The following is a 27,291-nucleotide window of genomic DNA, read 5'->3' on the forward strand; positions in this document are numbered from 1 at the left end:
CCTGCCTCTCTCTCTCTCTCACTGACTCTCTCTCTCTCTCTCTCTCTCTCTCTCTATCTATCTTTCTCTCTCACTGCCTCTCTTTCTCTCTCTCTCTCTCTCTCTCTCTCTCTCTCTCTGCCTCTCTCTCTCTGCCTCTGCCTCTCTCTCTCTCTCTCTCTCTCTCTCTCTCTGCCTCCTCTCTCTCTCTCTCTCTCTCTGCCTCCTCTCTCTCTCTCTCTCTCTGCCTCTCTCTCTCTCTCTCTCTGCCTCTTTCTCTTTCTCTCTCTTTCTCTCTCACTCCCTAACATCCTCCCTAACACCCACCAGAGAGAGGACTGCAGCATGGTAGCATCATCTCTGTTACCGAGCAGATTGTAATAAAATCAAGTGGAAAACAGAACATGATACACAGGAAGCCAGTAAAACGTTTATATCTATTTTATATCTGCAGCACATTTATCTCCTCTGAATGTGTTTTACCAACCTGGTCTTTAATCCCTCGGGAGTCAAAATATCCTTAATATATTCATGCTTTGCACATAAAAAATGGCTCATAATTTGCATGCACTATACAATAGTATTATATTAAAATGATCTACTACCAGTATGGTCAAGCAGATACCTCCTGTCCCTGGCTCTCTGTTCTGTCCACAGCTCTCTGTTCTACTGTCTACAGCTCTACGTTCTACTGTCCACAGCTCTATGCTCTACTGTCCACAGCTCTATGTTCTACTGTCCACAGCTCTATGCTCTACTGTCCACAGCTCTATGCTCTAATGTCCACAGCTCTCTGTTCTACTGTCTACAGCTCTATGTTCTACTGTCCACAGCTCTATGTTCTACTGTCCACAGCTCTATGCTCTACAGCTCCATGTTCTACTGTCCACAGCTCTATGCTCTACTGTCCACAGCTCTATGCTCTACTGTCCACAGCTCTATGTTCTACTGTCCACAGCTCTATGTTCTCCTGTCCACAGCTCTATGTTCTCCTGTCCACAGCTCTATGCTCTAATGTCCACAGTTCTACTGTCCACAGCTCTATGTTCTACTGTCCACAGCTCTATGTTCTACTGTCCACAGCTCTATGCTCTACTGTCCACAGCTCTCTGTTCTACTGTCTACAGCTCTATGTTCTACTGTCCACAGCTCTATGTTCTACTGTCCACAGCTCTATGCTCTACAGCTCCATGTTCTACTGTCCACAGCTCTATGCTCTACTGTCCACAGCTCTATGCTCTACTGTCCGCAGTTCTACTGTCGACAGCTCTATGCTCTACTGTCCACAGCTCTATGTTCTACTGTCCACAGCTCTATGTTCTACTGTCCACAGCTCTATGCTCTACTGTCCACAGTTCTACTGTCCACAGCTCTATGTTCTACTGTCCACAGCTCTATGCTCTACTGTCCACAGCTCTATGCTCTACTGTCCACAGTTCTACTGTCCACAGCTCTATGCTCTACTGTCCACAGTTCTACTGTCCACAACTCTATGTTCTACTGTCCACAGCTCTATGTTCTACTGTCCACAGCTCTATGCTCTACTGTCCACAGTTCTACTGTCCACAGCTCTATGTTCTACTGTCCACAGCTCTATGTTCTACTGTCCACAGCTCTATGCGCTACTGTCCACAGTTCTACTGTCCACAGCTCTATGTTCTACTGTCCACAGCTCTATGCTCTACTGTCCACAGTTCTACTGTCCACAGCTCTATGTTCTACTGTCCACAGCTCTATGCTCTACTGTCCACAGCTCTATGCTCTAATGTCCACAGCTCTCTGTTCTACTGTCTACAGCTCTATGTTCTACTGTCCACAGCTCTATGTTCTACTGTCCACAGCTCTATGCTCTACAGCTCCATGTTCTACTGTCCACAGCTCTATGCTCTACTGTCCACAGCTCTATGCTCTACTGTCCACAGCTCTATGTTCTACTGTCCACAGCTCTATGTTCTCCTGTCCACAGCTCTATGTTCTCCTGTCCACAGCTCTATGCTCTAATGTCCACAGTTCTACTGTCCACAGCTCTATGTTCTACTGTCCACAGCTCTATGTTCTACTGTCCACAGCTCTATGCTCTACTGTCCACAGCTCTCTGTTCTACTGTCTACAGCTCTATGTTCTACTGTCCACAGCTCTATGTTCTACTGTCCACAGCTCTATGCTCTACAGCTCCATGTTCTACTGTCCACAGCTCTATGCTCTACTGTCCACAGCTCTATGCTCTACTGTCCGCAGTTCTACTGTCGACAGCTCTATGCTCTACTGTCCACAGCTCTATGTTCTACTGTCCACAGCTCTATGTTCTACTGTCCACAGCTCTATGCTCTACTGTCCACAGTTCTACTGTCCACAGCTCTATGTTCTACTGTCCACAGCTCTATGCTCTACTGTCCACAGCTCTATGCTCTACTGTCCACAGTTCTACTGTCCACAGCTCTATGCTCTACTGTCCACAGTTCTACTGTCCACAACTCTATGTTCTACTGTCCACAGCTCTATGTTCTACTGTCCACAGCTCTATGCTCTACTGTCCACAGTTCTACTGTCCACAGCTCTATGTTCTACTGTCCACAGCTCTATGTTCTACTGTCCACAGCTCTATGCGCTACTGTCCACAGTTCTACTGTCCACAGCTCTATGCTCTACAGCTCCATGTTCTACTGTCCACAGCTCTATGTTCTACTGTCCACAGCTCTATGTTCTACTGTCCACAGCTCTATGCTCTACTGTACACAGCTCTATGCTCTACTGTCCACAGTTCTACTGTCCACAGCTCTATGCTCTACTGTCCACAGTTCTACTGTCCACAGCTCTATGCTCTACTGTCCACAGTTCTACTGACCACATCTCTATGCTCTACTGTCCACAGTTCTACTGACCACATCTCTATGCTCTACTGTCCACAGTTCTACTGTCCACAGCTCTATGCTCTACTGTCCACAGTTCTACTGTCCACAGCTCTATGCTCTTCTGTCCACAGTTCTACCCACAGCTCTATGCTCTACTGTCCACAGTTCTACTGTCCACACATGATACTGCTGGTCTCTCACTGTAAATATACAGGCTGCCTGTTTCAGCCTTCACTGTGTACTGACACTGTAGATACATCTGAGGAGAATAACGTTGATGCTTGGACAGTCTTGGCCCCTTCTGTCAAGTGAATGAAATAATTAAAGTAAAGCAGATTGTTCAGCAGAAAAAGCCCTATGGCCACATTCATAGTAACAGGATTATATTTGATGGAGAGAGATGATTGATCCACTCAATAAGATGCTGCTAAAATGAAAGTAATAATCTCTCTCTCTCTCTCTCTCTCCACTGTGATATTAGCAAAGGTTCATAATGAGAACTGTAAAAACATATTGTGTGTGGTGTAATAACAGACTCACAGATGGTCCAGTTTACCCCCACTTTGACATCAATGGAGCTCCGCTCAGAGAGGGAACAACACACACACACACACACACACACACACACACACACACACACACACACACACACACACACACACACACACACACACTACTAGTCCCTCACTACCTTATTCACAGGACCAAAACCCACACCAACCCAACTCTCTGTCAATAAAGCAGATTCTGTACAGAACAGAACTGAACCACTCTGTCAGTTTGTGTGTTTCTCTCTTTTAACTCAACAGTATCTCCCTTCCTAGCTCTGAGTGTTTCAAGCCTAATGATTATATTTGGATTATATTATTGCTGTAATGCACATTTGCTTTAATGCTTTCTTCCCACCCCAGATTGGGATAAATGTTATCATCATCACCCACAGAGATTGACATAACAAGCTATCTCCTCTCCTCTCCTCTCCTCTCCTCTCCTCTCCTCTCCTCTCCTCTCCTCTCCCTCTCCTCTCCTCTCCTCTCCCTCTCCTCTCCTCTCCTCTCCTCTCCTCTCCTCCCTCCCCTCCTCTCCTCTCCCTCCCCTCCTCTCCTCTCCTCTCCTCTCTCTCCTCTGCTCTCCTCTCCTCCCCTCTCCTCTCCCTCCTCTCCTCTCCTCTCTCCTCTCCTCTCCTCTCCTCTCCTCTCATCTCCTCTCATCTCCTCTCACCTCCTCTCCTCCCCTCCTCTCCTCCCTCTCCTCTCCTCTCTCCTCTCCTCTCCTCTCCTCTCATCTCATCTCATCTCCTCTCTCTCCTCTCCTCTCCTCTCCTCTCCTCTCACCTCCTCTCCTCTCCTCTCACCTCCTCTCCTCTCATCTCCTCTCATCTCCTCCTCTTCTCTTATCTCCTCTCCTCTTCTCTCATCTCCTCTCCTCTCATCTCCTCTCATCTCATCTCATCTCCTCTCCTCTTCTCTCCTCTCCTCTCCTCTCCTCTCCTCTCATCTCATCTCCTCTTCTCTTCTCTTCTCTTCTCTTCTCTTCTCTCCTCTCCTCTCCACTCCTCTCATCTCCTCTCATCCTCTCCTCTTCTCTCAACTCCTCTCATCTCATCTCCTCTCTGCTTCTCTCCTCTCCTCCCATCTTCTCTCCTCCTCTCCTCTTCTCTCAACTCCTCTCATCTCCTCTCCTCTCATCTCCTCTCATCTCCTCTCCTCTTCTCTCCTTCTCTCCTTCTCTCTGTGCAATATTACAGTCACACAGCAGATGGAGAGACAGGAGAGGTCTGGTGGAAAGGTGAAGGGGACAGCTCAGCATCTATACAATCTCCACAACATGATGACCAACCACAGAGAGACTCATTGTCCAATCAGAGAGTGTGATCAGTCTCACAATACAATACAATCTTCATTACCCTTGTCACTATTCCACAAGACCACTGCGCCACTCAGGAGTCCTTGACTAGAGCAGCCTTGCTCTGAGACTACATTGATCATCATAGACAGAGAGAAAGAGAGAGGGGGGAGAGATACAGAGAAACATAGGGAGAAATAGAGAGAAGGGGAGAGGGAGAGAGAGAGAGTAGTGACAGGAAATGCATTAGACCTAGCTTGTTATGAGCACCGTTACCACAATTACCACCATTACCCCCATTACCAGAATTACCACTGTTACCACAATTACCATCGTTACCAGAATTACCACTGTTACCACAATTACCATCGTTACCACAATTACCACAGTTACCACAACTACCATCGTTACCACAATTACCACCATTACCTCCATTACCAGAATTACCACCATTACCACAATTACCATCGTTAACCGAATTACCACCGTTACAACAATTACCACAATTACTAGAATTACCACCGTTCCCACAATTACCACCGTTCCCATAATTACCACCGTTACCACAATTACCAAAATGATCTACTGCCGTTATAAATATAACTATACTAAACAAAAATATACATTTAAAATGCAACCATTTCAAAGATTTTACGGAGTTACAGATCATATAAGAAAATCAGTCAATTTAAATATATAAATTAGGTCCTAATCTACGGATTTCACATGACTGGATAGTGGTGCAGCCTGGGAGGCCTACTCACTTGGCAGCCAGGCCCAGCCAATCAGAGTGAGTTTTTCCCCACAAAAGGGCTTCATTACAAACTCCTCTCCTCACCTCTCCTCTCTTTGGTTGTAATCACCAGTTGAAGGACTGGATAGATTTCCACTACAGCCCTATTACTTTCACCTGTCATGTCCTGTCCTGTCATATCCTGTCCTGTTACATCCTGTCCTGTCACATCCTGTCACATCCTGTCATATCCTGTCTTCGCTTCTCCCTTTTATTAATTATTTATTTCACCTTTACTTAACCAGGGAAGTCCTCTACATAACCAGGGAAGTCCTCTACATAACCAGGGAAGTCCTTTATATAACCAGGGAAGTCCTCTACATAACCAGGGAAGTCCTCTACATAACCAGGGAAGTCCTTTATTTAACCAGGGAAGTCCTCTATATAACCAGGGAAGTCCTCTATATAACCAGGGAAGTCCTTTATTTAACCAGGGAAGTCCTTTATATAACCAGGGAAGTCCTTTATTTAACCAGGGAAGTCCTTTATATAACCAGGGAAGTCCTCTACATAACCAGGGAAGTCCTTTATATAACCAGGGAAGTCCTTTATTTAACCAGGGAAGTCCTTTATTTAACCAGGGAAGTCCTCTACATAACCAGGGAAGTCCTCTACATAACCAGGGAAGTCCTTTATTTAACCAGGGAAGTCCTCTACATAACCAGGGAAGTCCTTTATATAACCAGGGAAGTCCTTTATTTAACCAGGGAAGTCCTTTATATAACCAGGGAAGTCCTCTACATAACCAGGGAAGTCATTTATATAACCAGGGAAGTCCTTTATTTAACCAGGGAAGTCCTTTATATAACCAGGGAAGTCCTTTATTTAACCAGGGAAGTCCTTTATTTAACCAGGGAAGTCCTCTACATAACCAGGGAAGTCCTTTATTTAACCAGGGAAGTCCTCTACATAACCAGGGAAGTCCTTTATTTAACCAGGGAAGTCCTCTACATAACCAGGGAAGTCCTTTATTTAACCAGGGAAGTCCTCTACATAACCAGGGAAGTCCTTTATATAACCAGGGAAGTCTTTTATATAACCAGGGAAGTCCCTGGAGAGAGAGAGAGAGAGAGAGAGAGAGAGAGAGAGAGAGAGAGGGAGGAGAGGGAGAGAGAGAGAGAGGGAGGGAGAGAGAGAGAGAGAGAGAGAGAGAGAGAGAGAGAGAGAGAGAGAGAGAGAGAGAGAGAGAGAGAAAGAGGGGCAGTGGGGCCTTGGTTAGCTAAATGCGCTGTGTTTAGAAATGTCTTTGCGGTGGGGAGGCTCGCGGTGGGGAGGCTCGCGGTGGGGAGGCTCGCGGTGGGGAGGCTCGCGGTGGGAGGCTCGCGGTGGGGAGGCTCGCGGTGGGGAGGCTGCTGGGGATGCTCGCGGTGGGGATGCTCGCGGTGGGGAGGCTCGGGTGGGGAGGCTCGTGGTGGGGAGGCTCGTGGTGGGGAGGCTCGTGGTGGGGGGATGCTCGCGGTGGGGATGCTCGCGGTGGGGAGGCTCGCGGTGGGGATGCTCGCGGTGGGGAGGCTCGCGGTGGGGAGGCTCGCGGTGGGGAGGCTCGCGGTGGGGATGCTCGCGGTGGGGATGCTCGCGGTGGGGAGGCTCGCGGTGGGGAGGCTCGCGGTGGGGATGCTCGCGGTGGGGAGGCTCGCGGTGGGGATGCTCGCGGTGGGGAGGCTCGCGGTGGGGATGCTCGCGGTGGGGATGCTCGCGGTGGGGATGCTCGCGGTGGGGATGCTTGCGATGGCTAGTTAAATGAAACAGTCAGGATCAGGGTGGAGCCTGCCTGCTAGCCATCTACACCCCATGGGTCTTTTCTTTTTAAAATGTGTATGTATCATTTTGTTTTAACAGAAATATCTTATTTACATAAGTATTCAGACCCTTTTGTTATGAGACTCAACATTTAGCTCAGGTGCATCCTGTTTCAATTTATAATCCTTGAGATGTTTCTACAACATGATTGGAGTCCATCTGTGGTAAATTCAATTGATTGGACATGATTTGGAAAGGCACACACCTGTCTATATAAGGTCCCACAGTTGACAGTGCATGTCAGAGCAAAAACCAAGCAATGAGGTCGAAGGAAATGTCCGTAGAGCTCCGAGACAGGATTGTGTCGAAGCAAAGATCTGGGGAAGGGTACCAAAACATGTATGCACCATATTGGGTCCCCAAGAACACAGGGGCCTCCATCATTCTTAAATTAAAGAAGTTGGTTGAAGTTGGACAGAGCTCCAGAGTTTCTCTGTGGAGATGGGAGAACCTTCCAGAAAGACAACCATCTCTGCAGCACTCCACCAATCAGGCCTTTATGATAGAGTGGCCAGACGGAAGCCAATACGCAGTAAAAGGCACATGACAGCCCGCTTGGACTTTGCCAAAAGGCACCTAAAGGACACTCAGACTATGAGATTCTCTGGTCTGATGAAACCAAGGTTGAACTCTTTGGCCTGAATGACAAGTGTCACGTAAAACATGGTGGTGGCAGCATCATGCTGTGGGGATGTTTCTCGGAGGCAGGGACTGGGAGACGAGTCAGGATCGATGAAAACCTGCTCCAGAGAGCTCAGGATCTCAGACTGGGGCGAAGGGTCACCTTCCAACAGGACAACGACCCTAAGCACACAGCCAAGACAACGCAGCAGTGGCTTTGGGACAAGTCTCTGAATGTCCTTTAGTGGCCCAGCCAGAGCTCGGACTTGAACCCGTAAATCGAAACATCTCTAGACAAGTCTCTAGACAAGTCATCGGAACATTCCGGTCAGGGCTTCTCATGGTGTGATGGGGTAGCTTGTCCTAAAGACACTCTGCTTTTCTGTTGCATAATATAATGACACTTGAATAGGGCCAGGCTAGACTGTACAATAAAGCTACAGGGACATCTCGTCTAATTCAACCATCAATACACTTGATTAAGTAAAAGCAAGTTCTTGTCAATTAGACTAGAAATTCTTATTTCAGATAACTGTAAATATAAAATAGATGAAAGCAAAGCATAACTATTCCTGATAGGCATGAAAACATTCAACCACGAAGGAAGGCAAAATAAAAAATACTATTGTATTATAGGATTCCTCATTTTGTAAAACTTCAAAGAAATACCCAATTAACCTGCAGTCCTCATGTTCAAGACCCTTGAAATAAAATAAGACCCCTTTTATTCAGTGCAAACAACACATCTCCTTTCCTTTCCTTTTCCTTGACTCTCCTTCTCTTCTTGATTCACCAAACCCCCAAATCATAGTGGAGCGTTGTCATAGCAACAATGAGTAAAAATATCACAAGCTTACTTTTCCCACCAGAAGCTGAAAATAAAATGGAACAGAAATCGGTTGTTAGAACAAACAAGATGATCAAAATGGATGCTAATTCACACACTAGACATAAGGTCAGCATACCAAACAACACCCTATTCCCTGTACAGTGCACTTCTTTTGACCAGGGTATGTATCAAGTGTCTCAGAGTAATAGTGCTGATTTCGGATCGGTGTCGTATTTTTTACATGGACATGGGGAACAAACCGGATCCCAGATCAACACTCTGAGATCACTGATACATACAGTCCCAGAGCCTTATGGGTCTTGGTCAAACGTAGTACAATACATTCTAGACAGAATAGGTCCCATATTACAAACCTTATCTAGGGGTGTGTCTGAAATGGCACCCTTCCCCCTATATAGTGCACTACTTTGACCAGAACCCTACGGGGAATTGGGGCTGTGTTTTCCCTCTGGCCATCTCCCTCCATAATATCAGAGGTCGATAGCCAGATCCCAGCCATCCCTTCCACCCTTCCTCCCTCCCTCGCCCGTCCATCCCTCTCTCCCTCCCTAAACTAACTAACTAAGTATCTGTCTGAACTAACTAACTATCTGTCTGAACTAACTAACTATCTGTCTGAACTAACTAACTATCTGTCTGAAATAACTAACTAACGATTTGTCTGACCTAACTAACTAACTATCTGTCTGAACTAACTAACTAACTATCTGTCTGAACTAACTAACTAACTAACTATCTGTCTGAAATAACTAACTAACTAACTAACTATCTGAACTAACTAAATAACTAACTAACTAACTATCTTTTTAATGTTTTTTTTTTCTTCACCTTTATTTAACCAGGTAGGCTAGTTTAGAACACCTTTATTTAACCAGGTAGGCTAGTTGAGAACACCTTTATTTAACCAGGTAGGCTAGTTGAGAACACCTTTATTTAACCAGGTAGGCTAGTTGAGAACAAGTTCTCATTTGCAACTGCGACCTGGCCAAGATAAAGCATAGCAGTGTGAACAGACAACACAGAGTTACACATGGAGTAAACAATTAACAAGTCAATAACACAGTAGAAAAAAAAGAGAGTCTATATACATTGTGTGCAAAAGGCATGAGGAGGTAGGCGAATAATTAAAATTTTGCAGATTAACACTGGAGTGATAAATGATCAGATGGGCATGTACAGGTAGAGATATTGGTGTTGCAAAAGAGCAGAAAAGTAAATAAATAAAAACAGTATGGGGATGAGGTAGGTAAAAATGGGTGGGTTATTTACCGATAGACTATGTACAGCTGCAGCGATCGGTTAGCTGCTCAGATAGCAGATGTTTGAAGTTGGTGAGGGAGATAAAAGTCTCCAACTTCAGCGATTTTTGAAATTCGTTCCAGTCACAGGCAGCAGAGAACTGGAACGAAAGGCGGCCAAATTAGGTGTTGGCTTTAGGGATGATCAGTGAGATACACCTGCTGGAGCGCGTGCTATGGCCAAATTATGTTGCCATCGTGACCAGTGAACTGAGATAAGGCAGAGCTTTACCTAGCATGGACTTGTAGATGACCTGGAGCCAGTGGGTCTGGCGACGAATATGTAGCGAGGGCCTGCCGACTAGAGCATACAGGTCGCAGTGGTGGGTGGTATAAGGTGCTTTAGTGACAACGGATGGCACTGTGATAAACTGCATCCAGTTTGCTGAGTAGAGTGTTGGAAGCTATTTTGTAGATGACATCGCCGAAGTCGAGGATCGGTAGGATAGTCCGTTTTACTAGGGTAAGTTTGGCGGCGTGAGTGAAGGAGGCTTTGTTGCGGAATAGAAAGCCGACTCTTGATTTGATTTTCGATTGGAGATGTTTGATATGAGTCTGGAAGGAGAGTTTACAGTCTAGCCAGACACCTAGGTACTTATAGATGTCCACATATTCAAGGTCGGAACCATCCAGGGTGGTGATGCTGGTCAGGCGTGCGGGTGCAGGCAGCGAACGGTTGAAAAGCATACATTTGGTTTTACTAGCGTTTAAGAGCAGTTGGAGGCCAAGGAAGGAGTGTTGTATGGCATTGAAGCTCGTTTGAAGGTTAGATAGCACAGTGTCCAAGGACGGGCCGGAAGTATGTAGAATGATATCTTCTGCGTAGAGGTGGATCAGGGAATCGCCCGCAGCAAGAGAAACATCATTGATATATACAGAGAAAAGAGTCGGCCCGAGAATTGAACCCTGTGGCACCCCCATAGAGACTGCCAGAGGACCGGACAGCATGCCCTCCGATTTGACACACTGAACTCTGTCTGCAAAGTAATTGGTGAACCAGACACGGCAGTCATCAGAAAAACCTGTGACCGGGTGCACCTGAACTAACTAACTAACTAACTAACTAACTAACTAACTATCTGCCTGAACTAACTAACTATCTGACTGAACTAACTAACAAACTATGTGTCTGAACTAACTAACTAACTAACTAACTAACTAACTAACTTTCTGAACCAACTAACTAACTATCTGTCGGAACTAACTATCTGTCTGAACTAACTAACTAACTATCTGTCTGAACTAACTGTCTGAGGCTATATACAGTAGAGAGGCTATATACAGTAGAGGCTATATACAGTAGAGAGGCTATATACAGTAGAGAGGTTATATACAGTAGAGAGGCTATATACAGTAGTGAGGCTATATACAGTAGAGAGGCTATATACAGTAGAGAGGCTATATACAGTAGAGAGGTTATATACAGTAGAGGCTATATACAGTAGAGAGGCTATATACAGTAGAGAGGCTATATACAGTAGAGAGGCTATATACAGTAGAGAGGCTATATACAGTAGAGAGGCTATATACAGTAGAGAAGCTATATACAGTATAGGGGCTATATACAGTAGAGAGGCTATATACAGTAGAGAGGCTATATACAGTAGAGAGGCTATAACAGTAGCGAGGCTATATACAGTAGAGAGGTTATATACAGTAGTGAGGCTATATACAGTAGAGGCTATATACAGTAGAGGCTATATACAGTAGAGAAGCTATATACAGTAGAGGCTATATACAGTAGAGGTTATATACAGTAGAGAGGCTATATACAGTAGAGAGGCTATATACAGTAGAGAGGTTATATACAGTAGAGAGGCTATATACAGTAGAGGCTATATACAGTAGAGGTTATATACAGTAGAGAGGCTATATACAGTAGAGAGGCTATATACAGTAGAGAGGCTATATACAGTAGAGAGGTTATATACAGTAGAGAGGCTATATACAGTAGAGAGGTTATATACAGTAGAGAGGCTATATACAGTAGAGAGGCTATATACAGTAGAGAGGTTATATACAGTAGAGAAGCTATATACAGTAGAGGGCTATATACAGTAGAGAGGCTATATACAGTAGAGAAGCTATATACAGTAGAGGGGCTATATACAGTAGAGAGGCTATATACAGTAGAGAGGCTATAACAGTAGCGAGGCTATATACAGTAGAGAGGCTATATACAGTAGAGAGGCTATAACAGTAGCAAGGCTATGTACAGTAGAGAGGCTATATACAGTAGAGAGGCTAAATACAGTAGTGGGGCTATATACAGTAGAGAGGCTATATACAGTAGAGAGGCTATATACAGGCACTGGTTAGTCGGGCTGAGTGAGGTAGTATGTACATATAAGTATGGTTAAAGTGACTAGGCATATATGATAAATAGATAGTAGCAGTAGCGTAAAGAGCGGTTGGCGGGTGGCGGGACACAATGCAGATAGCCTGGGTTACCAAAGTGCGGGGGCACGGTTGGTCGGGCCAATTGAGGTAGGATGTACATGAATGTATAGTTAAAGTGACTATGCATACAGTTGAAGTCGAACGTTTACATACACCTTAGCCAAATACATTTAAACAATTCCTGACATTTGAGCCTAGTAAAAATGCCCTGTCTTTGGTCAGTTAGGATCACCACTTTATTCGTGAAATGTGAAATGTCAGAATAATAGTAGAGAGAATTATTTATTTCAGCTTTTATTTCTTTCATTACATTCCCATTGGGTCAGAAGTTTACATACACTCAATTAGTATTTGGTAGTATTGCCTTTAAATTGTTAACTTAGGTCAAACGTTTTGGGTAGCCTTCCACAAGCTTCCCACAATAAGTTGGGTGAATGAATTTTGGCCCATTTCTCCTAACAGAGCTGGTGTAACTGAGTCAGGTTTGTGGGCCTCCTTGCTCACACACGATTTTTCAGTTCTGCCCACACATTTTCTATAGATTTGAGGTCAGGGCTTTGTGATAGCCACTCCAATACCTTGACTTTGTTGTCCTTAAGCCATTTTGCCACAACTTTGGAAGTATGCTTTGGGTCATTGTCCATCTGGAAGACCCATTTTGCAACCAAGCTTTAACTTCCTGAATGACGTTCTGAAATGTTGCTTCAATATATGCACATAATTTCCCCCTCATGATGCCATCTATTTTGTGAAGTGCACCAGTCCCTCCTGCAGCAAAGCACCCCCACAACATGATGCTGCCACCCCTGTGCTTCACAGTTGGGATGTTGTTCTTCGGCTTGCAAGTATCCCCCTTTTTCCTCCAAACATAACGACGGTCATTATGGCCAAACAGTTCTATTTCTGTTTCATCAGACCAGAGGACATTTTTCCAAAAAGTACAATCTTTGTCCCCATGTGCAGTTGCAAACCGTTGTCTGGCTTTTTAATGGTGGTTTGGAGCAGAGGCTTCTTCCTTGCTGAGCGGCCATTCAGGTTATGTCGATATAGGACTCGTTTTACTGTGGATATAGATACTTTTGTACCTGTTTCCTTCAGCCTCTTCACAAGGTCCTTTGCTGTTGTTCTGGGATTGATTTGCACTTTTTGCACCAAAGTACGTTCATCTCTAGGAGACAGAATGCATCTCCTTCCTGAGCGGTATGACGGCTGCATGTTCCCATGGTTTTTATACTTGTGTACTATTGCTTGTACAAATGAACGTGGTACCTTCAGGCATTTGGAAATTGCTCCCATGTATGAACCAGACTTGTGGAGGTCTACAATTATTTTCTTCGGTCTTGGCAGATTTCTTTTGATTTTCCCATGACATCATGGTCAAGCAAAGAGGCACTGAGTTTTAAGGTAGGCCTCGAAATACATCCACAGGTACACCTCCAATTGACTCAAATTATCAGAAGCTTCTAAATCCATGAAATCATATTCTGGCATTTTTCAAGCTGTTTAAATGCACAGTCAACTTAGTGTATGTAAACTTCTGACCCACTGGAATTGTGATACCCTGAATTATCAGTGAAATAATCTGTCTGTAAACAATTGTTGGAAAAATGACTTGTGTCATGCACAAAGTAGATGTCCTAACCGTCAGGATGCTCTCAATGTTCCAGGAAGTCCAGGATCCAGTTGCAGAGTTAGGTTTTTAGTCCCAGGATCCTTAGCTTAGTGATGAGCTTAATGGGCACTATGGTGTTGAACGCTGAGCTGTAGTCAATGAACAGCATTCTCACATAGGTGTTCCTTTTGTCCAGGTGGGAAAGGGCAGTGTGGAGTGCAATAGAGATTGCATCATCTGTGGATCTGTTTGGGCGGTATGCAAATTAGAGTAGGTCTAGGGTTTCTGGGATAATGGTTTTGATGTGAGCCATTACCAGCCTTTCAAAGCACTTCATGGCTACGGATGTGAGTGCTACGGGTCTGTAGTCATTTAGGCAGGTTGCCTTTGTGTTCTTGGGCACAGGGACTATAGTGGTCTGCTTGTAACATGTTGGTATTACAGACTCAATCAGGGACATGTTGAAAATGTCAGTGAAGACACCTGCCAGTTGGTCAGCACATGCCCAGAGCACACGTCCTGGTAATCCGTCTGGCCCCACAGCCTTGTGTATGTTGACCTGTTTAAAGGTCTTACTCATATCGGCTATGGAGAGCGTGATCACACAGTCATCCGGAACAGCTGATGCTCTCATGCATGCCTCAGTGTTGCTTGCCGTGAAGCGAGCATAGAAGTGATTTAGCTCGTCTGGTAGGCTCGTGTCACTGGGCAGCTCGTGGCTGTGCTTCCCTTTGTAGTCTGTACTAGTTGGCAAAGCCCTGCCACATAAGACGAGCGTCTCGTATGTACAAAATAAGTTACAAATAACGCAAAAGAGAACACATAACACAATTGGTTGGGCGCCCGTAAAACTGCTGCCATTTCTTTCGCCGCCATTTTAATATGGTTGAACAGTTGTATGGTAATGATAGTAATGAACACAACATTCACGCCCCACTAATTCATCTCAACCACAGCTGCTTGCTTTAAATCTGTTAATTCACAGAACACTAATTGACATTACTGGAGTGCTGGCAATCTGGTAGTCTGTTTGAACAGCAACTGAACCAACTACCGTAGGAGCGGATAGCCCACGTGTAGGTCTAATTAATGAACTAAACAGAAAGGATAGAGACAGAGGAATAACCCTTACACACAAACTGGTAATGGAACACAAAGGAGGCAAGCAAAGGAGAAATGGGGAAGGCAGACTGAAAACAACCATATTCTATCCCTCCTTGTTATCCACTTTGCATATGAATTGCATATAACCGAACAAACCTACAACCACACAACTGTTCAACCACACAACCCTACAACCACACAACCCTACAACTGTTCAACCACACAACCCTACAACCACACAACCCTACAACTGTTCAACCACACAACCCTACAACCACACAACCCTACAACCACACAACCCTACAACTGTTCAACCACACAACCCTACAACCACACAACCCTACAACTGTTCAACCACACAACCCTACAACCACACAACCCTACAACTGTTCAACCACACAACCCTACAACCACACAACCCTACAACTGTTCAACCACACAACCCTACAACCACACAACCCTACAACTGTTCAACCACACAACCCTACAACTGTTCAACCACACAACCCTACAACCACACAACCCTACAACTGTTCAACCTTACAACCCTACAACCACACAACCCTACAACCACACAACCCTACAACTGTTCAACCACACAACCCTACAACCACACAACCCTACAACCACACAACCCTACAACCACACAACCCTACAACTGTTCAACCACACAACCCTACAACCACACAACCCTACAACTGTTCAACCACACAACCCTACAACCACACAACCCTACAACTGTTCAACCACACAACCCTACAACCACACAACCCAACAACTGTTCAACCACACAACCCTACAACCACACAACCCTACAACTGTTCAACCACACAACCCTACAACCACACAACCATACAACTGTTCAACCTTACAACCCTACAACCACACAACCCAACAACTGTTCAACCACACAACCCTACAACCACACAACCCTACAACTGTTCAACCACACAACCCTACAACCACACAACCCTACAACCACACAACCCTACAACCACACAACCCTACAACTGTTCAACCACACAACCCTACAACCACACAACCCTACAACTGTTCAACCACACAACCCTACAACCACACAACCATACAACTGTTCAACCTTACAACCCTACAACCACACAACCCTACAACTGTTCAACCTTACAACTGTTCAATCACATAACTTCACAACCATACAACCGTTCAACCACACAACCTCAGCAGTGTATATTTGTGAAAACAAGACCACAATGCTACAGGGCCAGATCCCAACAGAGCAATAAGATGACAGAGGAGAGGAGAGGAGAGGAGAGGAGAGGAGAGGAGAGGAGAGGAGAGGAGAGGAGAGGAGAGGAGAGGAGAGGAGAGGAGAGGAGAAGAGAGGAGAAGAGAGGAGAGGAGAGAGGGAGGACAGAGACGAGGGAGGACATAGACAAGGGAGGACATAGACGAGGGAGGACAGAGACGAAGGACGACATTTCCAGAGAGGGAACACACACACACAGTGATACACAGACAGACACACACACACAGACACACAGACACACACACACAGTGACACACAGACACACACACACAGTGACACACAGTGACACACAGACACACAGAAACACACACACACACACACACACACACACACACACACACACACACACACACACACACACACACACACACACACACACACACACACAGTGACACACAGACACACACACAGACACACACACACACAGTGACACACACACACACAGTGACACACAGACACACACACACACACCGTGACACACACACACACAGTGACACACACACACAGTGACACACACACACAGTGACACACACACACACACACACACACACACAGTGACACACACACACACACACACACACACACACACACACACACACACACACACACACACACACACACACACACACACAGTGACACACACACACAGTGACACACACACACAGTGACACACACACACAGTGACACACACACACACACACACACACACACACACACACACACACACACACAGTGACACACACACACACAGTGACACACACACACAGTGACAGTGACACACACACAGTGACACACACGTGACACACACACACACACAGTGACACACACACACACAGTGACACACACACACAGTGACACACACACACACACAGTGACACACACACACACAGTGACACACACACACACAGTGACACACACACACACAGAGCACAAAGTCTCTTCTCTGACTCCCGCTGAGCCTTTAGCCCCGTGTTATAATGTCATGGAGATCCGGCTGGCATGGCCACCTGGACACTGGCTCGCTGTGTGTGTGTGTGTGTGCGTGCTTAACAGATGTCACACTGCTTGCTTAGCGAGTACAGCTTCCTCGTAATTCGTCTCACAGCAAGGCTGGAACCCAGGACCTTCCACACGTGACCACCCTCCTGAAGCGTCTCACCAGCTAGCTCTTCACTTCAGGCCGAGGAGTGAGCTTCACACATCCCCGTGTGTTGCACCATGTGTTACACGTGCCCGGTGCGACCCGGTTGGCAGGGCTGGCTGACCTACAGGCTTGCATTGCCCCACAACACAGCTGACCTTTGATGCTTCTCTAGAGACCACCTGTGTGTGTGTGTGTGTGTGTGTGTGTGTGTGTGTGTGTGTGTGTGTGTGTGTGTGTGTGTGTGTGTGTGTGTGTGTGTGTGTGTGTGTGTGTGTGTGTGTGTGTGTGCAGGCCCTGTGTAATGTAATTATTTAATCAGTGTTCATAAACTCCAATTATATTTATCTGTCTGATACCCAGAGGTCGTAAAGTTCTGGTCTTCAATAAAACAGACAGAATTCCCAGCTCACAATTGATCAGATCCCGATTTATTTGCGAGAGCTCTCAAGTTTTCACAAATACATTCCTTCTTATACCATCCTAAACTACGCACATACAAACACACCAACATGGATTTTCTCATGAGTCTAACCACAGTTTATAACCCCTCAGCTGACTGTTCCAGGCTCCCCCAGACACTATAACTCTGGAGGAGCTCTCCCTGTCCTCTTCTTATCTCCACATACATTCCTTTCTTCCTAGGTACATGCCATATAACCCCTTCCTAATGAACAAACATTATTTAATACTACAAGAAAGACAGGGTAGAATTCTTGCCAGTTATAGTGCAGTATACCTCATTTAGTCATTATTGATAAAAATCCCATAACACCCTGTCACCGGTCTTCCAGCACTAAGGGGTGAGGGAACAGCACCAGTCAGGTGTTAGTGCCGGGATAGAACAAGACTTTAGTTTGGCCCTCAGGACCCTGACTGGAAACAACGGATTAGTTTGGCCCCCAGGACCCTGACTGGAAACAACAGGTTAGTTTGGCCCCCAGGACCCTGACTGGAAACAATGGATTAGTTTGGCCCCCAGGACTCTGACTGGAAACAAAGGTTTAGTTTGGGCCCCCAGGACCCTGATAAGAAACAATGGATTACTGAAACACATGGAGAGGAGGAGTGTGTGTGGGGGTTATAGGGATGTGTCTGGTGGGGGTTTATAGTGATGTGTCTGGTGGGGGGGTTATAACCTGAGTAACCAGCAACCTGAGTCTAGTGTTAAAATAATAGATGGACCAGCAACCTGAGCCTAGTGTTAACATTATAGATGGACCAGTAACCTGAGTCTAGTGTTAACATTATAGATGGACCAGTAACCTGAGTCTAGTGTTAACATTATAGATGGACCAGTAACCTGAGTCTAGTGTTAACATTATAAACATGAACCAGCAACCTGAGTCTAGTGTTAACATTATAGACATGAACCAGCAACCTGAGTCTAGTGTTAACATTATAGACATGAACCAGCAACCTGAGTCTAGTGTTAACATTATAAACATGAACCAGCAACCTGAGTCTAGTGTTAACATTATAAACATGAACCAGCAACCTGAGTCTAGTGTTAACATTATAGACATGAACCAGCAACCTGAGTCTAGTGTTAACATTATAGACATGAACCAGCAACCTGAGTCTAGTGTTAACATTATAAACATGAACCAGCAACCTGAGTCTAGTGTTAACATTATAAACATGAACCAGCAACCTGAGTCTAGTGTTAACATTATAAACATGAACCAGCAACCTGAGTCTAGTGTTTTTTTTTTTGTTTTTTTTCCAGCTTTTTAAATCAGCTGATATAAACGACAAAGAAAATGAGAGAAATGAAGAAACTACAAGACAAGACAAACCAACTGGGCGGTGAAGTGCTTTCTAGAATGGCTGTCGGACAAGGGGATAAACATCGATCTGGCAACTGTTTCACAACAGGAGATGGGTCATATTCTCCGGAGTTTCCCTACGCCGCCTTATGAATAAGGTGTGGTTTGATTTGAGGTTGCAATTTGGCCGAAGAGGAAATTAAGGAAAAGGCAAACTGAAGCCAGACTCATTCGTAGTAATAAATCGAAGACAAAAAATGAAGAAACCAAGAACCACAGAAAATCACTGGAGAGAGACAGATAGTGTAGAATAGTTGTGGCAGCATGTATGAGAACCTGGGGGAACGAGCTCTGCCCTGTGGAAATGTGCAATTCAGTATCATAAATAAATAGCTGTCGATACTGCGAACATCCGGAGGGGGGTCTTTGTGGTTTCTATTCTGATCTGATGTATCAATGTCTTTTGATAACATTTTCAGTGTTGTTTTCAGAACCATGGACAATGCCTCTATACAATGTTTCCATCTGACTGGCATGTACCAGAGGTGCGTTGTTTTCAGAACCATGGACAGCGTCCCTAGAAACCAAGGTTCTGAAACTATCAAACAGCGCTTGGGTAGTTTTGCTTTACATGGCAGTCCATACAAATAGAACTTAACGACCAGAGAGCGCCTAAAAAGGCCACGTTGACAACCTCGTGTCCATGACCACATCACAGCCATGATAAATATCATAACACGTGGTCTCTCATGTGCAGTATTATTGCATAATTATATGCTTCCTTCTTTTTCAAAAACAGACTTTTGCTCCAGTGATTTCTTGTGGGCTACCCTGGGATGTCAAGGAACACATGATGACCAGGAAGGAGCTGAAATTCAAACCAGTAGTACCACTCATCTGAAATGGCAACTTATTCCTTCTCTATGGTGCCTTTCTTTTAGCCATGACCTTAACCAAAGCCCTGAAGAAGTGCATTTCATATATAGAGTGCCATTTTGGATGCAACCAGGGTTGCCGTCAATCCATTTAAATTCCAGTCAACTCAGGAAGAACACTGAGATTCCCAAAATAAAGCATTCTGTATAACCCTAACCCTTTGAATTAGCAACATTTGGAATGGGCATTTGAAATTTGGTTTGCTTTATGAATCGACTGGGACTGAAATGGAAATGACTGCAACTCTGGACGCAACTTCAGTCTTCAAGACTGGAGATCTGAGAAGGAGAACGACAGAGGAGCAACCAACAACCTGTCTGTTTGAAGCTGGCTCTGAAACTCCAGTACTACCAAAAACCTGTCTGTTTGAAGCTGGCTCTGAAACTCCAGTACCACCAACAACCAGTCTGTTTGAAGCTGGCTCTGAAACTCCAGTACCACCAACAACCTGTCTGTTTGAAGCTGGCTCTGAAACTCCAGTACTACCAACAACCTATCTGTTTGAAGCTGGCTCTGAAACTCCAGTACCACCAACAACCTGTCTGTTTGAAGCTGGCTCTGAAACTCCAGTACCACCAACAACCTGTCTGTTGTTTGAAGCTGGCTCTGAAACTCCAGTACCACCAACAACCTGTCTGTTTGAAGCTGGCTCTGAAACTCCAGTACTACCAACAACCTATCTGTTTGAAGCTGGCTCTGAAACTCCAGTACCACCAACAACCTGTCTGTTTGAAGCTGGCTCTGAAACTCCAGTACCACCAACAACCTGTCTGTTTGAAGCTGGCTCTGAAACTCCAGTACTACCAACAACCTGTCTGTTTGAAGCTGGCTCTGAAACTCCAGTACCACCAACAACCAGTCTGTTTGAAGCTGGCTCTGAAACTCCAGTACCACCAACAACCTGTCTGTTTGAAGCTGGCTCTGAAACTCCAGTACTACCAACAACCTATCTGTTTGAAGCTGGCTCTGAAACCAGTACCACCAACAACCTGTCTGTTTGAAGCTGGCTCTGAAACTCCAGTACCACCAACAACCTGTCTGTTTGAAGCTGGCTCTGAAACTCCAGTACTACCAACAACCTATCTGTTTGAAGCTGGCTCTGAAACTCCAGTACCACCAACAACCTGTCTGTTTGAAGCTGGCTCTGAAACTCCAGTACTACCAACAACCTATCTGTTTGAAGCTGGCTCTGAAACTCCAGTACCACCAACAACCTGTCTGTTTGAAGCTGGCTCTGAAACTCCAGTACTACCAACAACCTGTCTGTTTGAAGCTGGCTCTGAAACTCCAGTACCACCAACAACCTGTCTGTTTGAAGCTGGCTCTGAAACTCCAGTACCACCAACAACCAGTCTGTTTGAAGCTGGCTCTGAAACTCCAGTACCACCAACAACCTGTCTGTTTGAAGCTGGCTCTGAAACTCCAGTACTACCAACAACCTATCTGTTTGAAGCTGGCTCTGAAACTCCAGTACCACCAACAACCTGTCTGTTTGAAGCTGGCTCTGAAACTCCAGTACCACCAACAACCTGTCTGTTTGAAGCTGGCTCTGAAACTCCAGTACTACCAACAACCTATCTGTTTGAAGCTGGCTCTGAAACTCCAGTACCACCAACAACCTGTCTGTTTGAAGCTGGCTCTGAAACTCCAGTACTACCAACAACCTATCTGTTTGAAGCTGGCTCTGAAACTCCAGTACCACCAACAACCTGTCTGTTTGAAGCTGGCTCTGAAACTCCAGTACTACCAACAACCTGTCTGTTTGAAGCTGGCTCTGAAACTCCAGTACCACCAACAACCTGTCTGTTTGAAGCTGGCTCTGAAACTCCAGTACCACCAACAACCAGTCTGTTTGAAGCTGGCTCTGAAACTCCAGTACCACCAACAACCTGTCTGTTTGAAGCTGGCTCTGAAACTCCAGTACTACCAACAACCTGTCTGTTTGAAGCTGGCTCTGAAACTCCAGTACCACCAACAACCTGTCTGTTTGAAGCTGGCTCTGAAACTCCAGTACCACCAACAACCAGTCTGTTTGAAGCTGGCTCTGAAACTCCAGTACCACCAACAACCTGTCTGTTTGAAGCTGGCTCAGTAGGAACTCCTGTACCACCAACAACCTGTCTGTTTGAAGCTGGCTCTGAAACTCCAGTACCACCAACAACCTGTCTGTTTGAAGCTGGCTCTGAAACTCCAGTACCACCAACAACCTGTCTGTTTTAAGGGACTGAAACTCCAGTACCACCAACAACTGTCTGTTTGAAGCTGGCTCTGAAACTCCAGTACCACCAACAACCAGTGTCTGTTGTTAGAAGCTGGCAGAGAGGAACTCCTGTACCACCAACCTGTCTGTTTGAAGCTGGCTCTGAAACTCCTGTACCACCAACAACCAGTCTGTTTGAAGACTGGCTCTGAAACTCCAGTACCACCAACAACTGTCTGTTGTGGCTAGAGGAGACAGAGTCTGTTTGAGGAACTCCAGTACCACCAACAACCTGTCTGTTGTTAGAGGAGACACCAACAACCTGTCTGTTTGAAGGAACTCCTGTACCACCAACCTGTCTGTTGTTAGAGGAGACAGAGAGGAACTCCTGAAACTCCAGTACCACCAACCTGTCTGTTGTTAGAGGAGACAGAGAGGAACTCCTGTCTGTTGTTAGAGGAGACAGAGAGGAACTCCTGTACCACCAACCTGTCTGTTGTTAGAGGAGACAGAGGAACTCCTGAACTCTGTTGTTAGAGGAGACAGTAGGAACTCACCACCAACCTGTCTGTTGTTAGAGAGACAGAGAGGAACTACAGACCACCAACCTGTCTGTTGTTAGAGACTCCTGTACCACCAACCTGTCTGTTGTTAGAGGAGACAGAGAGGAACTCCTGTACCACCAACCTGTCTGTTGTTAGAGGAGACAGAGAGGAACTCCTGTACCACCAACCTGTCTGTTGTTAGAGGAGACAGAGAGGAACTCCTGTATCACCAACCTGTCTGTTGTTAGAGGAGACAGAGAGGAACTCCTGTACCACCAACCTGTCTGTTGTTAGAGGAGACAGAGAGGAACTCCTGTACCACCAACCTGTCTGTTGTTAGAGGAGACAGAGAGGAACTCCTGTATCACCAACCTGTCTGTTGTTAGAGACAGAGAGGAACTCCTGTACCACCAACCTGTCTGTTGTTAGAGGAGACAGAGAGGAACTCCTGTACCACCAACCTGTCTGTTGTTAGAGACAGAGAGGAACTCCTGTACCACCAACCTGTCTGTTGTTAGAAGGAAGGTTGTTACATAACCATGAGAGGAGGATTCACATTCAGAAGGTAATAATGACTATGTGTGGGACGATAGGGAGAGGGGAGGATGAGGAAGAGGGGAAAGAGAGATAGAGAGAGACAGAGCAGAGAGAGAGAGCGAGAGATAAGGGAGAATGAAGGAGATTGGAGAGAGGGAGAGAGCGAGAGAGGGAGGGAGGGAGAGAGATCATATTTTTGGCAGTTTTCATTTAGTCTAAATGCGTCGGCCGTGCAGCCGTTTTGTAGGAGAGAAATGGAGGAAGAGAGGAGAGGAATAGAGGATGAGAGTAGAGGATGAGAGATGAAGAATGGAGGATGAGAGTACAGGATGAGAGGAGAAGAATAGAGGATGAGAGGAGAGGATGAGAGGACGAGAGGAGACGAAGAGAGGATGAGAGGAGAGGAATAGAGGATGAGAGGAGAGGAATAGAGCATGAGAGGAGAGGAATAGAGGATGAGAGGAGAGGAATAGAGGATGAGAGGAGAGGAATAGAGGATGAGAGGAGTGGAATAGAGGATGAGAGGAGAGGAATAGAGGATGAGAGGAGAGGAATAGAGGATGAGAGGAGAGCCATGCTTATGCTCCTGCCCTGCAAGCCAATTCTTTCTCCTCCGTGAAATGAAATGAGAATGTTCTTATAGCTACAGGGAGTTGGCATGACGTCAGTCCTCTCTCTCTCTCTCTCTCTCTCTCTCTCTCTCTCTCTCTCTCTCTCTCTCTCTCTCTCTCTCTCTCTCTCTCTCTCTCTCTCTCTCTCTCTCTACTAATCTGTTCTGTTCGCTCTTTCGTGCACTGTTTTGTTACACACTGAGTGGCTGGCTGTATGAAGCCGTGTTTTGTTTATTACAGATGAACGTCTGTAGATGTGGATTCTGAGTTTTAAAGTAACATCACCCTTTAGAGAGATAAAGGTGGCTTACGTGGAAATCCAGGTCAGAGACAGAGAGGACGCAGCCAGGCATTTAAAAACCAGAGGAGGGAGGGAGGGAGGTGTGAAGGGGGGAGGGAGGGGGGAGGGAGGGAGGGAGTTGGGAGGGAGGTGTGAGGGGGGAGGGAGGGAGGGAGGGAGGGAGGGAGGGAGGGAGGGAGGGAGGGAGGGAGGGAGGGAGGGAGGGAGGGAGGGAGGGAGGGAGGTGTGAAGGGGGAGGGAGGGAGGGAGGGAGTGTGAAGGGGGGAGGGAGGGAGGGAGGGAGGTGTGAAGGGGAGGGAGGGAGGTGTGAAGGGGAGGGAGGGAGGGAGGGAGGGAGGGAGGGAGGGAGGGAGGGAGGGAGGGAGGGAGGGAGGGAGGGAGGGAGGGGGGAGGGAGGCAGGGGAGGGAGGGAGGGAGGGAGGTGTGAAGGGGGGAGGGAGGGAGGGAGGGAGGTGAGGGAGGGAGGCGGAAGGGAGGTGAAGGGGGGGAGGAGGGAGGGAGGGAGGAGGTGTGAAGGGGGAGGGAGGGAGGGAAGGGGGGAGGGAGGGAGGGAGGGAGGGAGGGAGGGAGGGAGGGAGGGAGGGAGGGAGGGAGGGAGGGAGGGGGAGGGAGGGAGGGAGGGAGGGAGGGAGGGAGGGGAGATGATCACTGGTTGACATCCCAGAGGAACCCCACAGCCCTTTCATCATTTCAGCCTTGCTGCATCCTCTTTAACCAAAACTAACTTCCACATCCCTTCCTCACAGGAAGTACTATGGTAATTCAGCTGATGATGCTTTTATCCAGGCAGACCTATAGCATTATAGCAAGCTCAGTGATTCAGTACACATGGCCCACACAGGAATAAAACTTCACAGCAACACACAACTCACTGTGTTTCCAGCATCAAGCCCCAACCAACCAAGCCATCTAACCAACTAACACAATGTACTGTCTTGCCACACAAGTATTATCTGGGCAAAATGTACACTCAGGTAAATTCAATTACATATTTGCAATAAAATTCACTGGGAAAAGCCATGCCAAATGCAACAACGGATCAAATATGAATTCAGTTGGGTAAGAAGAACAGAACTCTCCCCTACAAGCCTCCTCCAGAGCAAACCATTGATACAATGTTACATAAGATGCCTATTTCTTATCCAGAGCACAGAGAGAGAGAGAGAGAGAGAGAGAGAGAGAGAGAGAGAGAGAGAGAGAGAGAGAGAGAGAGAGAGAGAGAGAGAGAGAGAGAGAGAGAGAGAGAGAGAGAGAGAGATCCTCCTCATTCCATCTCTATGCACCTAGTGGTTTTCTACAGCACGGAGACGGATGACACCCCTATTCTCTATATTGTACACAATTTTTTTTTATTCCCTATAATGTACACTATTTTTTTTTAATTCCCTATAATGTACACTACTTTTTTATTCCCTATAATGTACACTACTTTTGACTAGGACCCATGGGACTCTCTGGTCAAAAGTAGTTCACTATATATGGAGTAGGGTGCCATTAGGGACATACCCATAACATTGTGTAGTGGAGCTCGATTAAATGCCCTCGTGATTACCATCGTATGTCCAGACATGTTCTATTTCACGCATATCTACGTCATCGCTCATGATCTGACAGGGGGAGTGGGGATCATTTACGTAGCTGATGATGCGCTCCCCCGTCGCGCTTCAAAGTGAAGTGAAGCTGGAACTAGATACCTCTCCTAAAGGAGAGCGCGGTGCAATCACGTTGAAGAAAATGTTTTTGTACTATGAGAGAAAATGGGAATTCTCTCGGTTTTTCCCTTAAATCTTCTTCATTTTTCGCGTTATAGCGCGCCGCTGTCATGTCAAACAAAATGATAGCAGTCAATGGCTTGATACAAGAAACCGAAACAGAAGACGCCACAGCCTCCGCGTTGACTGTGCACGCAAGGATGTCCGTAGAAGTGCGCCAGTGAGCGTGTGTTTTGAATTCAAATGGGAACCAATAGATACCAATCATCCATGTCCGGAAAAACATCTAAATGCAGAGCTGAGAATCGATTCCTGTATAGAATCAAACTAACGTCAGACTCCCCCCCCACACGTCGTTAACATAATTCCCCATAATGCAGAACGTGACATGCATTAAGTTCCCTGTCAAACATGGATTGACAAGGTTATAGGTTCCTCTATAGGAATCTAGTCAACCAGGCATACTGAGAAACAGATAAGGAGGATGATAATGATGCACGTACCATATTGACTTCAGACACCATGTCTATGCTGGCTATGTCTATATTCATCCCCACCGCCACCGGCGCACCTGTGAAGCGAACAAAAGCAGGTTATTAAAGGAGAACGGAATTCTTTCTTTCCCTTTTAGAAATAAGAGTAAATGTGACCGTTATTCTACCAGTAGGTTGCTGTCAATGATATGTCACCAAGTTCTCTCATCATCAGTTTAAATAATGCATGTTTCATGCAGTCTTAATGATCATCGTTGTCAATTAAAATGACTAGAATCATCGGCATCATCATTTGGAACTCCCCTGATGATTTTCCATTCAAACAGAATGGTAGGCAACCAGAAGTTCAATCGGCTACCCGCTGCGAATAGAATCGATCGTCAAGTTAAAGACCCTTCTTCTCCATACAGAATAGGCTAGCATATCTTATTTCATCATTTGAAGGTGGTACATTGGAAAAGGTTTTTGGTGACGTGAAAAATACGTGTTATATTTGGATGGAAGGCTATTACACTGTATTAACACTGTAATTGGAGAGGTAGCCTAGTCTATGGATGGAAGGCTATTACACTGTATTAACACTGTAATTGGAGAGGTAGCCTAGTC

At 45.9% G+C, this 27,291-nt stretch overlaps 1 protein-coding gene across 1 annotated transcript in view; it reads right to left on the bottom strand.

The window, feature by feature from the left end:
- LOC118382414 (gamma-aminobutyric acid receptor subunit beta-2-like) overlaps positions 1-27,291 on the bottom strand; it is a 122,938-nt gene that overhangs the window by 93,943 nt on the left and 1,704 nt on the right. The window contains exon 3 of the mRNA XM_052486964.1: positions 26,695-26,762. Coding sequence (XP_052342924.1) covers positions 26,695-26,762 — 68 coding nt within the window. The remainder of the gene's footprint in view (positions 1-26,694; positions 26,763-27,291) is intronic.

Source organism: Oncorhynchus keta, chromosome 30, assembly GCF_023373465.1.
Source record: "Oncorhynchus keta strain PuntledgeMale-10-30-2019 chromosome 30, Oket_V2, whole genome shotgun sequence".
NCBI classification, from domain to species: Eukaryota; Metazoa; Chordata; class Actinopteri; order Salmoniformes; family Salmonidae; genus Oncorhynchus; species Oncorhynchus keta.